Genomic DNA, 14,976 nt, shown 5'->3' with positions numbered 1-14,976 from the left:
AAATGTGAATCAGATACAAATGACTGATGGTGTTATTCAGTTCTCTACACTTGCTAATTTTCTGTCAGTTATATCGAATACGAAGAGCAGAGCAGTGTGGTTTCCTATAATTGTGGATTTAATTATCCTTGCAGTTTAGTCTGCTGCTTTGTCAGTTTTTAATTCATGTATTTTGAGGTTTTATTGTCAGGTGCATACACGCTTAGGAATTTTATGCCTTCCTGGTGACTGACCCTTCTATCATTTGTAATGTCTTTCTTTATTCCTGGTTATTTTCTTCCTACTAAAGTCTATTTTGACAGATATTAATACAACCACTCAAGCTTTAATTTGTGTTTAGATAGTATTTTTCTATCCTTTAAACTACCTATATCATTATATTTAAAGTGAGTTTCTTGTATACAGCATATAGTTAGATCATGTTTTTAAATTCATTCTGACAATCTGTCTTTTAATTTGTATGTTCAGACCATTTAATTAAATTAGGTTGGATTTAGGTCAATTATTTTATTATTTGTTTTCTGCTTGTTCTATGTAAAAAAAAAAAAAAAAAAATCCGCCATTTCTCTTCTTCCTTGCCTTCTTTTGGGCTATCTGATTTTCTGGTATTTTAATTTATGTCTGAATTTATTTCTTTGTATAGTTTTTTTTAGAAGTTGCTCTAGGGATGACATTAAATATACTTAACTTCAACAGTCTACTTAGAATCAATATTTTACTGCTTCAAGTGAAATGTTACTATTTTTATTTTAGCAGATCATCAACCTGGTTATATCCCAAGCTATATGTTGAGTCTACTATCGTCGTTTCAACGTGAGTTTCCTTTTTCAAAGCTCTGCAGTGCTGCTAGGATCTATCCTAGTGTGTGGGACACTGAGTAGCTAGCCTAGAAACTGCGTGTGGTCTACTGCTTAGTTCAGTTCTCAGTCTTTTATATGCTCTTTAGGACCATGTCCACATATGTACAACTCCTGGGTGGCAGAGAAGTTCATAAGCAACTTTATGGGGTTGCTTTTCCTAGTTCCTTTCTCTCCGTGATTTTCGGTACCCTGGAGTTTTCCTTGTCAGTTCTCTGGCCAGAAAGCTTGGGCTTCATTACTCTGCTCTGCTGTATGCTTCACACAACTGAATTTTTGTCCAATACCAAGCAACCGACAGCAGAAAGAGAACAGAAGCAACAGGTACTTGCCCCACTATTTTGAGACAACCATTCCTAATTGTAGAGGAGGTTCTCATCTCTCAGTTTTAGATATATCTCAGCCCCAGCTGATGCTGTGATTGTAGCCCCCGCAGGATTGCATGGAATTAAGAGAATAAGTCAAAAACAAAACAAAACAAAACAAAACAAAAAACCAAAAAACTGGGGATTTCCTCCACTGTTTCTGAGTGTCAGAAGTCCCCCTTTCTGCTCCTCAACCCAGAACTGAAGAGCTCCTCTTTAAACCCTCCTTGTTACGCTTCAATGCCCACTTCTAGGTTTCTAGTATCCTCGAGTCTCACTTGTGGGGCATCAAACAAAATACTAGAAACTCACTGCTAATTTGGTGGTACTTAAAATTCCAATCTACAATCGACCTGCTATTATCTACTTTTCTAAGTCAACAAAAAGCTGCTCCATACATTCTCTCTAGGATTTTTTTTTTTTTTTTTTTTTTTTTTTTTGAGACGGAGTTTCACTCTTGTTGCCCAGGCTGGAGTGCAATGGCGCAATCTCAGCTCACTGCAACCTCTGCCTCCTGGGTTCAAGAGATTCTCCTGCCTCAGCCTCTGGAGTAGCTGGGATTATAGGCATGCACCCCATGCCCAGCTAATTTCTGTATTTTTAGTAGAGACAGGATTTCACCATGTGGGCCAGGCTGATCTTGAACTCCTGACCTCAGGTGATCCATCCATCTCAGCCTCCCAAAGTGCTGGGATTACAGGCGTGAGCTACCGCACCAGCCTCTGTCTAGGTTTTATAGCTGCAGAGAAGAAATAGAGGGGAGTGTACTTATTCCACCTTACTGGGAACTGGAATCTCTACAGTTCAGGCATTGTAAAATCTCCTGAGATGATCTGAATATACAGTAAAGGTTGAGAAGCTTTATTATAAGGAAATGATAAGGGATATAGCTGGAAAGGATAATCAAGCCTATAATACGGATTGCTCTCAATGAAAGGCAGAAGAATCTTTACACAATCTGAAGATTAGTAAGAATGCAATGCAAGTTTTTGATCAGAACCACAAAAATGTATAAAGAATAACCTGGAGACGTATAAAAAAGGCTACAGAGGCAAAAAGAAACTACAAAAAAGACTACTTCCATAGTTCAGGCAAAAGGCGTCAAAGACCTAAAAGGGTAGCGTCAAGAAAAGAAGGTGCAGATAGAATGACTCTGTGGAATAGCTTTTTGGCAACTAATTGAATTTTTTAAAAAATCAATAATGACAAAGAGTTTAAATGTAGTTGATGGAAAGAATTACATTTCCAGAAAAAGAAATGTTAGCAAAGTAGGCAAGCAGGGGAAAATAAGTTTGCTTTTGACATATTACGTCAGACCCATAGGTGAGGTTTATATAGTAATGCCCAGCAGACAAAGGGAAATACAAATCTAAATATAAGAATTCAGGGCCAGAGATACAGACTGGGGACTCATTGTACAAAAAAGAAAGTTAGAGTTTTGTGAGGACAAAAGATCACTGAGGGGGATACTATAGCAAGAAAGCAAACAAGAAAAATAATTTTGGGGAATAAGAAGGAAGATTGCCTTTTCTGCCTGAAATTAAGACAGAGAAGGAATATTTAGAAAATTTAAAAAGGAAGAGTAGAGTTTCACAGAGATGCCCTAGGAAGAATGTTTCTGAAGGCAGATATGAAATGAATTATAATTGTTCTAAGTCTGGGGAGTACACAAGGCAGTAGAACACTAGATGTGGTCTAGTTCTGTGTTCTTCTTGCCTTTATCAATCACATCTTCCTTTCTTTTCACTAGATCACTTCCATCATCATACCATCATACTCTGGCAACAGCCATCTTACAAACAAATAAGCAAGTAAGCAACCAAACATCTTCCCTTATCTTCACATTCTCTTCTATTATCTCTGTGGTTCTCATTTCCCATCATTGCCAAATTTCTTGTGTTGTCTACACCTAGGCTGTCTCTTTACCCTTCTATTCACTTTTAACCACTCAACTATGATTTGGTTTCCAATACTACTAGACCACTGAAACTTAAATCTATGTAGCCATATCCAATTCTTAACATACCTGATTTATCAGCAGCAATAGGCACAACAAATCACTCCCACACTTTTGAAAGACTCTCACTATTGGTCTCTGCAATATGACTTAGTCCTGGGTTCTTCCCCCTTACTGGCCTACTCCTCTCCCTCCTTTAAATACTTTTCTCAGAGCTCAGGACTATGCCCTTATTCTCTTCACACCATCTCCTTATGTTTTCTCATCAGTTCAATCTACTGGATTCAAATACCATCTTTATGCTTACCAAAGTTATATTGTAGCCTAGATCTCACTGAAACCTGCCTCTTAAAAGACAATCCACATAGAACTGTCTAAAAAGAAACTCAATTGCCAATCTCAACTTATTCTTTCCTCAAATATTTGCCACATCACCATCTACCAAGTTATTTAGGTCAGATGCCACATAATTGATAGGATTTGTATTTGATATTGTACAAATATTGCTAGATTTAATCCAATTTTCTCCATTTTTTCAGTTCCCATATCAGTGCAGACAACAATGGACTACTCCAACAACCCCACAATTAATGCCTTGTCTACTTCCCCAAAGGCATCTTCTCAAACTATATCATGCCATGCTTAAATGTCTTTTTATTACACCTAAAAACAAAACTCCTAATCATGACCCAGAAGTTTATGCCCAATATAGTCACAGCCTCTCTCTGCTCACACCTCAAGCCATTCCCCTACAACTCATTATGCTCTAATAACAGTAGTCTTATTTTAGTTCCTCCCATATCAACATATTCCTAGCATTAGGACCTGTGTTTAGGTTGTCTCTGTTCCTGGAATGCTGTTTCTCTAGTTCTTTATATGGTTGACATCATTTCATCCTTTGATCTCCATTTAAATGGCATCAACCAAAAGAGAGCTTTCCTGATCAATTTCGTTTGCTTCTTTCACAGAATGTATCACAATTAATTTTTTTTATTTACTGGCTTACTTTTGTATTATCTGTCTTTCCTACTAAATTGCTCCTTGAGGAAAATAACCTTGTCTATTTTATTTCTGTATCTCTAAACATTCCAAACTACGTAGCATATAGGAGGCACCCAAATAAGTAAATGTTTAATGAAGGAATGAAAGAGCAGGTTCTTAACTGAGCTTTTCTTGAATTTCTGTTCTAAATATAAAACCTTGGAAAAAAATCATCAATTTGAAACTCTATTTTATTCCCTATAAAGGAAAAAGACTACATGAAGTAACCTACAAATTTGAATTCAGCTTTAAGGTTTTATAACAGTAAAGTTAATTACAAAACATTTGTTAGGCCGGGTCCGGTGGCTTATGCCTATAATCCCAGCACTTTGGGAAGCCAAGGTGGATGGATCATTAAGTCAGGAGTTCAAGACCAGCCTGACCAACATGGTGAAACCTTGTCTCTACTAAAAATGTAAAAATTAGCCAGGCATGGCGGCGTGTGCCTGTAGTCCCAGCTACTCAGAAGGCTGAGGCAGGAGAATCGCTTGAACCCGGGAGGAAGAGGTTGCAGTAACCGAGATTGCGCCACTGCACTCCAGACTGGGCGACAGAGCAAGACTCAAAACAAAACAAAACAGCAAATTTCTTAAAACATGAAGTTACGTGAGAGAGTACCATTTGGCTATCTTGAAATATTATATGGGAATGAAAGAAGGTCACTTTTACTTTCCTCATACTTAGGCTTTCCTCATAATTTCCTCATATTAGAGATGACCACAAAATACCACTAGAAGTTATCTGTATTCTATCTCCATTCCCTGTACAAATTGTAATTTCTCCCAATTCTTTTGATGACATCTTCCATGTTAACCCCTTATTGCTGTTTTTATGTCTTTAACTGTCTTGTGGCTGCTCTGTAGATATTTCAGAATGAAATCTAACTACTTACCAATGAAGTTTCTGTAACTCCTTCTCATTCCATTCCTTATCCTGAATTAAACCAGGTAAACATTCTAAGGAATGCCTATTTGTCTTATCAGATCCTACTGCCTCAGTAATTGGAAACTCTTTCCTAACACCAGACTTCTGAAGAGTTTCTTTGACGGAAGGTCTAGCTTTCTTTTGTTTGATATAAAATTCATATTCACTTTCTTCAGTTTCAGGTTCCAAAATCACTGGAATATTACTTGTGTTTCTTGTGCTCTTTCTCAGGTGAACCACTGCTTCTTTGGTGTTTCCTGCTTTGGTTTTCTTAACTTCAGCTTTCCTTTTAATTGCCTTTTCTGTTTCACTTTCTTCACTTGACAAATCTGGTGAGGACTGATGCTTATAAAATGACATAGCTACCTGACTTTCTATTTTCTTCAATTTTGGTAATAGTCTGGTATTTTTCTTAATGTCAGAGGTGAGCATTTGTTCCTTTTCAAGGTTACATATTTTTATTTTCTGGTTGACAGTAAGTAAGTCACGTTCATTGCAGTCTTCCTTGTTTTCACTTTTATGACCTTCAAATGTATTTTCTAAAGTCTCCGTGGACTTGCTGATGGGACTTTCTTTTTGACACTCTGGTATTACAAAATCTGTTACTGCTTTAATGGTGCCAGAGGACAGATTATACCTCATGCATCTTTGCTCTATCACTTTTCTAGATTTAAGTGGTGTTACTAAAATATAAGCTTTCTTCTGATTGATGGCCATGTATTTTCTTTCTTCATCTGAGAAAAATTGTTCCCTTGAGGTTAGAATATCAATGGATACATCCAATTCTTCAGTTGTCTCTTTAATTTCATAAGACAAAACCAAAGACCAAAATCTCAAATTAGTTATAAACAAATATAAGCACAGAAAATATACTTTCACAGAGAAAAGACACTATTTTTATACACAAGCTACACTGTATAACCTCCTGTCATTTTGATCTTTCTGAAGCCCAGGTCTATTCAGACCACTGCCCCTTCAACTGTAAACATATACTATTGTTTATACAAACCTGACAGTGACTTCTCACAGTCTTTTAGTAGACATATAAATAAGCTCCTTTGCCTGGCCTTCCACATAGTTCCAATCTCTCACTGTTGTCAAAATCTCCACTATATTCTATGTTCAGAACCACAAAAATCGCAATTCCTCAGATTTTCTTGGTTCTCTACTTTCATTAATGTCCACTCTGCTTTGAAAATGTTCTTCATTCATCTATAAACAAAATCACTACCTGCTTCGATTTTATTCTCTAACTCACCTAGTGTACAAACTTGTACACATTCCCTATACTGAATGAAAGCTCTTCTTCAAGTTTCCAGAATACTTTAAAATAATGCCATGTTTGACAATGAGACATGTATTATAACTGCACACTTGTCTTTCAATCAGACTGGAAAAAAAAATTAATGGTTAGAACTTTATCTGTATGGTTTGATTTTTTTTTTTTTTTTTGCCGGAGTTAGTACAGAGCTTTTCACATATACAGTAGGCAATAAGTAAATACGTGTTAAATCAAAGCCCTGGAGGTAAAATATTCAGAAGATATAAGAAAACCAGTAGTCACTGAAACCTTACTAAGTAAGTATACATTATATGGGCTCTGCTAGTTAGGAGGACATGGAACTTCCTCTGCATCGTTCCACTTTTATCGCCAATGGTGGTCACAGAAACACACTCAAAATGAATCCCCCCAAACACCATGAAGTACAAAACAAGCAAAACAGAACAACCTGAGAATCTTATATTATACCTTGTCATTAAAGAAAGCAAATTAAAATGAGAACAATTCATCAATTCAAAACCTAAGTAATGAGAAGTCAAATTAACTGAAACTATCCAACTGTAATTAGAAATACATATAAACTGCAAATCATCCCACTGTCATAGAAACATATTACAACAACCTCCATATATTATTGTTTACAAGATGACTGACAAAATGAGACTGATAGATAATACTGAATGCTGGGGAAAAAAGAAGCCTCTAAATTACAATCCATGGAAAAAGGTACTAATCAAAATAATTTAGAAAGTGTCTGCAAGATTTTCCACTGGCATCATATATCTTCAAATTCTGAGAAAAGTATTTTCTTCTAACTTCTCATATAAATCCAATTCAAATGTTCAATTGGGAATTTGAAAATTTTCAACATTCTAATTTTGAACAATATTTCCAGAGTATTTGTTAATTTTAATAAATTATTTAATAAAGATCCAGCTATCTTGGATACTTTAACCGAGTATGAACTCGGAAGGATAAAGCAGCACTGCTTTCCTATCTTCTTCAAACAAATAAATGTTCTTCACTTTCACTTCTTTTCACTTATAAGAGGAAATAAAACAGAAAAAATGCTATAAAACGAATGGATTTAGCTCAACATGAAACTGTAAACTTGCTAATGTTTAGAGGAAAGGCTGTAAATTATAGCATGCAAGATTCCAATTAAATCACTCTGAAAATCCACACTTAAAACTAAATTATTGTAGTAAATTCATAAAAGGATTCACTCTTTACACATTCCTGTAAGCATATTTTAAATGATATATAATTTTGTGATCTAAACAAATATTTTAGTACCCAGATTAAAGAAGGCAAATCTGTAAGTATAGATGGTTTTTAAAAGGGCTATTTTATTATGAAAATCATCTTATGTAAAAATAACAAAACCAAACATTTAAAACCATTATATAATTTGCCATTTTACATGAGGAAATTTACAAGATCACTTTTATCATATTAAAAACATTTCAAATAGTAGCTTTCTGCTTATCATTAAAAAAACCATTAAAGATATATTACCTTGCTTCTGACTTTTTATTATCCTTTCATTTGTTCTTTCACCAATTTTTAGTTTCTTTGAAGACATTTTATATTCTTTTTTTCCAATTAATTCCTTCAAAACAAAAAGATACCTAGGTTTTATTTTAAAACTGCTACCTAAACATGATCTGAAGCATTTTCATAGTATGCATCAAGCATACAAATTTCTAGGTACTTACAGTTCCACAAATTTCATTAGTGGACACAGTCAGAAATCCACTTGCCAGACCCTGAGTGCTACAAGCAACATCTGGGTATCCATTATCTTACATATTTTCTATATTAATTTAACACTTTGTGGTTTTTCAAGTGCTTTTAAAAATATGCTTTATTTAAGCTTTACTCTAAAAGCTAAAACTTTTATTGTTGCCTGCATTTTTTCATTGAGAGACAAGGAAAATAAATATCAAGACATTCAGTCCCCAAGTTAATGAAAAGCTGATACTTGAAAAACAGAACTCATGGCCAGGTGTGGTGGCTCACGCCTATAATCCCAGCACTTTGGGAGGCTGAGGTGGGTCCACAAGGTCAGGAGTTTGAGACCACCCTGGCCAATATAGTAAAATCCCGTTTCTACTAAAAATACAAAAATTACCCAGGCGTGGTGGCGCACGCCTGTAGTCCCAGCTACTCGGGAAGCTGAGGCAGGAGAATCACTCGAACCCAGGAGGTGGAGGTTGAGGCAGGAGAATCACTTGAACCCAGGAGGCGGAGGGTGCGATAAGCCAAGATCACGCCACTGCACTCCAGCCTGGGCAACAGAAGGAGACTCCATCTCAAAAGAAAAAAAAAAAAAAACAGAATTCATGTCCCTGATATGGTCGCAAACCTTTTCAGTAGTAAATCACCCCTCTAAATATCAGCTTGTACTATACAGTGTACAATAAAGCCTCACCTGATTAGATAAGTCATCTCCTCCTCCATTTTGAATAGTATTATTTATTTGGTCATCTGGGAACCTTAATGTTGGTTTATTTTGGCAATTACTGTGGCACATGTTTAATTCTGTAGCTCCTGGCGACTCACTGTGCTTATTACTCTTCAGTTCTATGAGTACAAAGATGGAGATTTCAATAAATGGTTACATAAAAGGGAAGCTGCTTTTCTACATGAAGAATTAACTTTGAGGCTAGGTGTGGTGGCTCACGCCTGTAATCCCAGCACTCTGGGAGGCCAAGGGAGGAGGACTGCTTGAGCCCAGGAGTTCAAGACTAGCCTAGGCAAAATAGTGATATACTGATTCTACAAAAAATAAAAGGTTGGGGCATGCCTATGGTCCCAGATACTTGGGAGCCTGAGGTGGGAGGATCGCTTGGGCCAGAGAGGTCGAAGCTGCAGTGAGCCGTGATTATGCCACTGTACTCCAGCCTGGGTGACAGAGCAACACCCTGTCTCAGAAATAATAATGATAATCTGTCTAATCCCTCTGTCATAAATATTTGTTATAATTTGACTAGGATATAAAGCAATTTTATTTGGACAGAATCACTCTGTATAGGGCTATATTTTGTTCAAATCACTTTTTTTCCTTCAAAAAAAAATTTAAAAAGCCTAGACAGCCATATTATTCATGACCATCTGTTTTGGATCTTCCTAGTCACATCTAAAGACAAAATAGTAAGGTTAATCCATTTTGTAAATAAAAATTCCTGTTCATCCTAACTGCACATCAAATAAATAGAAAGCTAATAACTGTTCCTCTTCTATTTCTTCATGTATGTAGTTAATGTAAGTTAATGTGTTAATGTTTCAACTAGTTTGTGTACTCCAATGTATAACTAAATTTCTGTAATTAAAATTTTGAGCAAAACTAAATTATACAGTATATAATATACGCTCAACAGTTACTAAGCTGGAATTCTAGGTAAGTTAAAACAGATTCATAAAAAGTAAAAAACATTTTTGTTATTCTTCTAGAAGCTATACTTTAAAAGTGTACTGACTAGTCTTTGCTCTTGAAAATATTACCATATAATGAAGGAGGCTTCTATTATGATAGGTCATTTATCATATACTCTGGTAAGTGTAATAACAGAGATAGAGTGCTTTAAGAGCAATAATATGATATACAAGTACTTTTTAGGCAAATCATTAAAACACATACATAAAATTACATTATCTTAAATTAATTCAGGTTGGTACCTTTACATAATCTTAGCTATATAATGTTAGTTGTGGTTTTGTTTTTTTCATGCAAAGTGCAATGATAATAAAATTAATAACAGCCCCAACCAACCACCACTCAAAATAACTTATGTGATATGAAGATAGTGTCTAACAGTTTCATTAAACAAAGATTTAATGAATCACACTAGAAAAATGATATAATCCTAACAGAATACATTAATATTTGCCCCTAAACTAAGATCCGTGGGGGTAGGAGGGGCGGGAATCATTCCTTATTCATCTCTAAGTTCCTAAAACTTAACAGACCAAGGTTCATGGAAAGCACTTTAAAAATGTTGACACCAGGTGCTATGTTCATGTCTATAATCTCAGCACTTCGGGAGGCCAAGGTGGGAGGACTGCTTGAGGCCAGGAGTAGGAGACCAGCCTGGGCAACATAGTAGGACCCCATCTCTACAAGAAATAAAAAACAAACCAGGTGCAGTACTATATGCCGGGAGTCCCAGCTACTCTGGAGGCTGAGGTGGGAGGATCACTTGAACCAAAGAGGTCAAGGCTGCAGTGAGCCATGATTGCACCACTGTATTTCAGCCTGGGAGACAGAGCAACACACTATCTCCAAAAAAAAAAAAAAAGAGCTGAGTGATTTTCCTATGGACACAGCTGGTAAGCTGGTATGTAAAATAGTTATCAAACTTTAGTCTTTTAAATTTCTATTCATTTCTCTTGCCACTAGCTTTCTTAAACACTTCACTGATAATATTCGCAATTAAGATCAAATCCCGGGCTCACGCCTGTAATCCCAGCACTTTGGGAGGCCGAGGCGGGTGGATCACGAGGTCAGGAGATCGAGACCATGGTGAAACCCCGTCTCTACTAAAAATAGAAAAAATTAGCCGGGCGCAGTGGCGGGCGCCTGTAGTCCCAGCTACTCGGGAGGCTGAGGCAGGAGAATGGCGTGAACCCGGGAGGCGGAGCTTGCAGTGAGCCGAGTTTGCGCCACTGCACTCCAGCCTGGGCGACAGAGCAAGACTCCGTCTCAAAAAAAAAAAAAAATTAAAAAAAAAAAAAAAAAAAAAAAAAAGATCAAATCCCTAATAAGTGCTGGCTCTAAGTGAAATGGGGTACAGGAAGAGATAAGAACCAAGACTAAAGACTAATAAATGATTAAAAGTGAGATATACTGTTAAAGATTCTCTTGTTTTAGGAGTAAAAAAGTAGAGAGCAGGTGCTGAAGCCCCAAGGTTCCAGCATACTCAAGATGCTCAAGCAATATGCCTAATTTAGGGAAAATAGGATGACTTTTGATAAAAAGAGGAAGGGTTCAGAAGGAACTAGGGCAATGGTAAGTGACTTTTTGCTAGCTCTGGGGAAGCAGCCATCTGCATATTTAATTTATTCCTTTCTCTGCATTAGAAAGGATAAGCAAAGTTTCAGGGTGGAAGTTCAAATGGGGGTTGAGGAGTGGTTAGAATAGGATACAGGTACATTTATATCCAGTATGGTGCTATGTTTTTGGCAGGATTCTTGAACTCTTTTTCAAGTTTTGGAAGTTCTGTAAAGCTCTTAGTTACAAGGTTAAGGCAAAATCAGCAGAAATGTTTACAACATATTTTAGTAACTTTTACTCATCTATATTGTTTAGAAAGAGCTGTAAGTTAATGTTCATACATTTTTACACAGGTGAAGCAGATTATAGTGATGGCAAAGAGCTGATACAAAATAGTTCTGCTCTGGCAAGTTGGTCTCCTTATTAAAAAAGAGAAAAAAAAAAAAACAACAGTTCTGCAATCTATCCTTATGGCAATGGTCATTCAAGAAAACCATTTTCTTCAATTCCATTTCCTCCATGAAAGGAAACAGATTTTGCCTATTTGGAGCAATGAAATTTAGTACAAAAATAAAATATGTCTTTACAATAGGTTTGCAGTAGGTTGGCAGCTTAAATACTTTGGGTCAAGGAAATTAAAAGAACAATCATCTTTCATTAATATGTTTACCAGTGCTCTTTGATATTCTGATTAATAAAAAGGTTATTATTATTATTATTATTATTATTTGAGACAGTGTCTCACTCCGATGCCCAAACTGGAGTCTAGTAGCACAAACACGGTTCATTGCAGCCTCAACCATCTGAGCTCAAGTGATCCTCCCACTTTAGCCTCTCAAGAAGATAGGAACACAGGTATGTGCTACCATGGGAGGCTAATTTTTTTGACTTTTAGTAGAGACAGGGTCTTGTCATGTTATCCAGGGTGATCTCGAACTCCTGAGCTCAAGCGATCCTTGCACTTCAGTCTCTCAAAATGCTGGGATTACAGGCATAAGTTACTGGGCCCAGCCAAAGGTGAAATTTGATGAAGCAAGCTGAATACTGACCATGATTAATTTGTATTATAGTTACTTCTCATTTAGTAGTGAAGAAGCAGGAATGTGGGGGCAGTATAAGTCAAAGAACACAATACTATACACATTATAAACCATAAACAATTTAGACCATGTAAGAACTTACCACTGTACCAACAGAGAAGTAAAGACAAAACATACCCAATTGATCACAATCAAAATCATAAGTGGTGGTGGCTCTTTGAACGGTATCTGTTTGGTTTTCTTGTGCATCATTTTTCATTGATTTTCTTATGTCACGAACAGATCTTCCAATTTTCTGTTTTCGTTTAGTCTTCTCCCTGTTCTTTTCACCAGCCCTAAAAACAATTATATTATTTTTCCTTAACACTGATTCTCAAATAAACAAAACAAAATCTTCATAAACAAATAAAAACCCCTCCCCCATAAAGCTCTTTCCACCCAGGCAGGGTATCTTTAATCTTACATTATTAATCCTTCATGGCTTCCACTCCCTTCCTTCACAAAGAACTGAGGTGTAACAGCTTAAGTCAAAGGACTCAAATATGATCTGCAAACTGCTTCCCACTAGATGCTCTTAAAATTCCTACTTAAACTGATATTATAGGACAACTGCCAGTTGCCTGTTTTTGTAAATGAAGTTTATTAAAACACTGCCATGCTAATTCATGTATATACTATCTATGGTTGCTCTTCTGCTACAATGGCAGAGCTGAATAGCTGCAATAGAGGCAATATGCCCGCAAGAATATTATCTTTACAGAATATGCTCTTTACAGAAAAAAAATGCCAGCCCCCGTTATCAATTATTATATTTGTGCTGTGATTAAGTTTAAAGTCTGTATCCCTTATGAGTTCCACAAGGGCAAGAATAAATCAAATTCTTGTTTCACCAGCATCAACTAGAGTGTCTGTAAAGTAGCAGACACTCCATAACTACTGAGAAAATGAATGAAAAAAAGAAGGAAGAACTGCACATTAGTATTTAATAACTGCATGCCTTTTGAAGGGTAAATGATTAAGAATTACTCTTTGACATATGTCAAAAGTTTTATTTTCCTTTGAGATTTACTAAATTCGACAGAAGTTCTAGTAAAAGGTTATTGCTTCTGAAATGCTTCACAGACCAAAGCAAACTTCAAAGCTAGCATTCCGGCCGGGTGCAGTGGCTCAGGCCTGTAATCCCAGCACTTTGGGAGGCCAAGGCAGGTGGATCACGAGGTCAGGAGATCGAGACCGTCCTGGCTAACGTGGTGAAACCTTGTCTCTACTGAAAATACAAAAAAAATTAGCCGGGCGTGGTGGCGGGCACCTGTAGTCCCAGCTACTCGGGAGGCTGAGGCAGGAGAATGGCATGGGACCCGGGAGGCGGAGCTTGCAGTGAGTCGAGATCCTGCCACTGCACTCCAGCCTGGGTGACAGAGTGAGACTCCATCTCAGATAAAAATAAAAAAAAAAAATGGTATTTCAAACAAACAAATATCTAAACAGGTGAATTTAATTAAATGTAAACTGTACCTCAGGCCAGGCACAGTGGCTCATGCCTGTAATCACAACACTTTGGGAGGCTGAGGCAGGTGGATCGCTTGCAGCCAGGCAGGAGTTCGAGACCAGCCTGGCCAACATGGCGAAACCCTATCTCTATTAAAAATACAAAAATTAGCTGGACATGGTGGCACACACATAATTAAATGTAAATTATGCACACACATAATAAACTGTAAAGGTATCTCAATAAAGTTGACTTCTAAAAACATAAAACAACATTTTACCTTAACTGTTCCAGAAAATTATTAATGTGCTCTTTCCAATTTTCTGGAAATCCAAACATAAATTTCCTTATGAGATAATTTGGATACCCTATTTAAGGATAAACAACAACAACAAAAGTATTTAAAAGCCTAGAATTTTAAAGAGATATAATTAATTCATTAAATCATTCAAGAAATATGCACTTATTGCTTAATATGCACCAGGTACTATTATAGATATTCAGAATTCAGCAGTAAACAAAGCAGACAAAAACTCCTATCCTCATGGAACTTGCCTTCTAATGTGGAAAAAAAAGCTAACCAATAAGTACAATATATTGTTTGTTAGATGGTTATACAGGGATGGGCGGATAGGTGTATTGATATGTTCATGGGGGAGTAGAGGGGTGAACAGCAATTTAAAAAAGGATAATCAGGGAAGTCTTCAATGAAATAGCATCATTTGAACAAACTGATTGAGCTATGTAGTAATATGGGGTTAGAATACTGGAAACAAAACATAAAGTGCAAGGCAAGAGTATACCTGGCCTGTTTGAAACAACTTAAGTGGCATGAGGAGGGGTTAGAACTTGGGAGGCCACTCACATGGGCAACAGAGGCAGTAAGAAGCATGAGAGATTATAATATAAGGCCTTAGAGTCATTTTATAGAACTGGCCATTTACTTTGGACAAGATGAGAAGCTATGGAAAGATTCCAAGCAGAGGGGCTACAGGATCTAATTTATTTAACAGGACTGCTAAAGC

General features: G+C 36.6%; 1 protein-coding gene across 4 annotated transcripts in view; it reads right to left on the bottom strand.

Moving 5' to 3' along the window:
- The window catches only part of MIS18BP1 (MIS18 binding protein 1), a 55,961-nt gene that overhangs the window by 17,915 nt on the left and 23,070 nt on the right, over positions 1 to 14,976 (bottom strand). For 3 of the 4 annotated variants that reach the window (XM_003901748.5, XM_009211475.3, XM_021941175.2), the window contains 5 exons: positions 14,232 to 14,319; positions 12,640 to 12,797; positions 8,861 to 9,012; positions 7,945 to 8,038; positions 5,113 to 5,941 (listed from right to left, as the gene is read on the bottom strand). In XM_003901748.5, coding sequence (XP_003901797.2) covers positions 5,113 to 5,941; positions 7,945 to 8,038; positions 8,861 to 9,012; positions 12,640 to 12,797; positions 14,232 to 14,319 — 1,321 coding nt within the window. The remainder of the gene's footprint in view (positions 1 to 5,112; positions 5,942 to 7,944; positions 8,039 to 8,860; positions 9,013 to 12,639; positions 12,798 to 14,231; positions 14,320 to 14,976) is intronic. The other variant, XM_021941174.2, reaches the window with a different exon arrangement.

Source organism: Papio anubis, chromosome 7 (assembly GCF_008728515.1).
Source record: "Papio anubis isolate 15944 chromosome 7, Panubis1.0, whole genome shotgun sequence".
Taxonomy (NCBI): Eukaryota; Metazoa; Chordata; class Mammalia; order Primates; family Cercopithecidae; genus Papio; species Papio anubis.
This window is presented reverse-complemented; position numbering and strand designations above follow the sequence as displayed.